The sequence below is a fragment of the Petromyzon marinus genome, assembly GCF_048934315.1.
Source record: "Petromyzon marinus isolate PM22_M1 ecotype Great Lakes invasive population chromosome 67 unlocalized genomic scaffold, UKy_Petmar_22M1.pri1.0 chr67_unloc.1, whole genome shotgun sequence".
Lineage (NCBI taxonomy): Eukaryota > Metazoa > Chordata > Hyperoartia > Petromyzontiformes > Petromyzontidae > Petromyzon > Petromyzon marinus.
The window spans coordinates 340,308-342,973 of NW_027422591.1; the positions used below are offsets into that span (position 1 = coordinate 340,308).

At 72.7% G+C, this 2,666-nt stretch overlaps 1 protein-coding gene across 1 annotated transcript in view; it reads right to left on the reverse strand.

Moving 5' to 3' along the window:
- Positions 1-816: 816 nt before the first annotated feature.
- Positions 817-2,666, reverse strand: part of LOC116956742 (calpain-10-like) — a 31,088-nt gene continuing 29,238 nt past the window's right edge. Inside the window, exons 10-11 of the mRNA XM_076057977.1 lie at positions 1,275-1,431; positions 817-950 (exon numbers count right to left, since the gene is read on the reverse strand). Of these exons, the coding sequence (XP_075914092.1) occupies positions 817-950; positions 1,275-1,431 (291 nt within the window). The remainder of the gene's footprint in view (positions 951-1,274; positions 1,432-2,666) is intronic.

Genomic DNA, 2,666 nt, shown 5'->3' on the forward strand with positions numbered 1-2,666 from the left:
GTACAGGTGAGTGTGGAGGTGAGTGTGTAGGTGAGTGTACAGGTGAGTGTACAGGTGAGTGTACAGGTGAGTGTGCCCTCACCTGTGCTGCGCTGAGTGTGAGTTGTTCCTCTCTCTGTCCGTGGGAGTCATCAGTCTGGGGAGACAGGCGGACACAGCAGGGACGAGACGCGTGTCTCCCCGTGTGTCTCCGTGTCTCTCCGTATCTCCGCGTGTCTCCCCATGTCTCCGCGTGTCTCCCCGTGTGTCTCTCCTTGTGTCTCCCCGTGTGTCTCCGCGTGTCTCCCCGTGTGTCTCTCCTTGTGTCTCCCCGCGTGTCTCCCCGTGTGTCTCCCCGTGTGTCTCCCCGCGTGTCTCCCCGCGTGTCTCTCCTTGTGTCTCCCCGTGTCTCCCCGCGTGTCTCCCCGTGTCTCTCCCCGTGTCTCCCCGCGTGTCTCCCCGTGTGTCTCCCCGCGTGTCTCCTCGCTTGTCTCCCCATGTCTCCGCGTGTCTCCACGTGTCTCCCCGTGTGTCTCCCCGTGTCTCCGCGTGTCTCCCGTATGTCTCCCCGTGTGTCCCCGTGTCTCCCCGTGTCTCTCCGTGTCTCCCCGTGTCTCCCCGTGTGTCTCTCCCCGCGTGTCTCCCCATGTCTCCCCGTGTCTCCCCGTGTCTCCCCGCGTGTCTCCTCGCTTGTCTCCCCGTGTCTCCCCGTGTGTCTCCCCGTGTCTCCCCGCGTCTCCCGCGCGTGTCCCCCCTGCGTGTGTCTCTGTCTCCCCGCGTGTCTCCCCGCGTGTCTCCCGTGTCTCCCCCCGTGTCTCCCCGCATGTCTCCCCCCGCTCACCTCACGGTGACCCTGGCGCTGGCGAACGCCCTGAGCAGGAACCGTCCCTGGGCACCGGCGTGGAACGTGGACGGCACGGCCCGGTAGAGCCCTGGCGGCAACCACACCGCCCCTCCCGCCCCTCCTCCTCCTCCGGCGACACCGGCGACACCGGCGGCACCGGCGGCACCGGCGACACCGGCGGCACCGGCGACACCGGCGGCACCGGCGGCACCGGCGGCACCGGCGGCACCGGCGGCACCGGCGACACCGGCGGCACCGGCGGCACCGGCGGCACCGGCGGCACCGGCGGCACCGGCGGCACCGGCGGCACCGGCGGCACCGGCGGCACCGGCGGCACCGGCGGCGGCTGCACCGGCGGCACCGGCGGCACCGGCGACACCGGCGGCACCGGCGGCACCGGCGACACCGGCGGCACCGGCGACACCGGCGGCACCGGCGGCACCGGGCGCACCGGCGGCACCGGCGGCACCGGCGGCACCGGCGGCACCGGCGGCACCGGCGGCACCGGCGGCGCGGCGACCGGCGGTGTGGACGTGCCGAGCGAACTCGTGGTGCAGCGTGCCCAGCACCGGTGGCTCGCTCACAGCCTGAGCCTCGCGGGCAGTGTCCTGGTAGTGGAGGGGAGGGGGAGGAGGGGGAGAGAGGGAGGAGAGGGAGGGGGAGGAGAGGGAGGAGGGGGAGGAGGGGAGGGAGGGGGAGGGAGGGGGAGGGAGGAGGAGGGGGAGGAGGAGGAGAGGGAGGAGGGGGAGGAGAGGGAGGAGAGGGAGGGGGAGGAGGGGGGGGGAGGAGGGAGGGAGGGGAGGGAGGAGGGGGAGGAGGAGAGGGAGGGGGAGGAGGAGGGGGAGGAGGGGAGGGGGAGGAGAGGGAGGAGGAGGAGGAGGGGGAGGAGGAGGGAGGGGGAGGAGGGAGGAGGGGAGGGGGAGGAGGGGGAGGGAGGGAGGGGAGGGGAGGGGGAGGAGGGGGAGAGGAGGGGGAGGAGGGGGAGGAGGAGGGGAGGAGAGGGAGGGGGAGGGGGAGGAGGGGGAGGAGGAGAGGGAGGAGAGGGAGGAGAGGGAGGAGGGGGGAGGAGGAGAGGGAGGAGGGGGAGGAGGTGGAGAGGGAGGAGGAGGAGGGGGAGGAGAGGGAGGAGGGGGAGGAGGGGGAGGAGAGGGAGGGGGAGGAGGGGGGGGAGGAGGGGGAGGGAGGAGGAGGGGGGAGGAGGGGGAGAGGGAGGGAGGGGGAGGAGGAGGAGGAGGAGGGGGAGGGGGGAGGAGGAGGAGGGAGGAGGAGAGGGAGGAGAGGGAGGGGGAGGAGAGGGAGGGGGAGGAGGGGGAGGAGAGGGAGGAGGAGGAGGGGAGGAGGGAGAGAGGGAGGGGGAGGGGAGGGGGGAGGAGGAGAGGGAGGGGGAGGAGAGGGAGGAGGGGGGAGGAGGAGAGGGAGGAGGGGGAGGAGGTGGAGAGGGAGGAGGAGGAGGAGGGAGGAGGGGGAGGAGAGGGAGGAGGGGAGGAGGGGGAGGAGAGGGAGGAGGAGGAGGGGGGGAGGAGGGGGAGGGAGGAGGAGGGGGGGGAGGAGGGGGAGGAGGCAGGAGGGGGAGGGGGGAGGAGGAGGAGGAGGCGGGAGGGGGGGAGGAGAGGGAGGGGGAGGAGAGGGAGGGGAGGAGAGGGAGGGGGAGGAGGGGGGGGGAGGAGGGGGAGGAGGGGGAGGAAGGAGGAGGGGGAGGAGGGAGGGGTAACATTAAATCCCTCCAGCATCTCAAGGACTGCTCAGTGTAGCTGAGGGGCACCCCCAGCGGCAGCTGTCCCGTGCCCCGGTGTGAATGCACCCTCGAGTCCTGGGCCTACCCTGGGTCGTCGCGGCCTCTCCC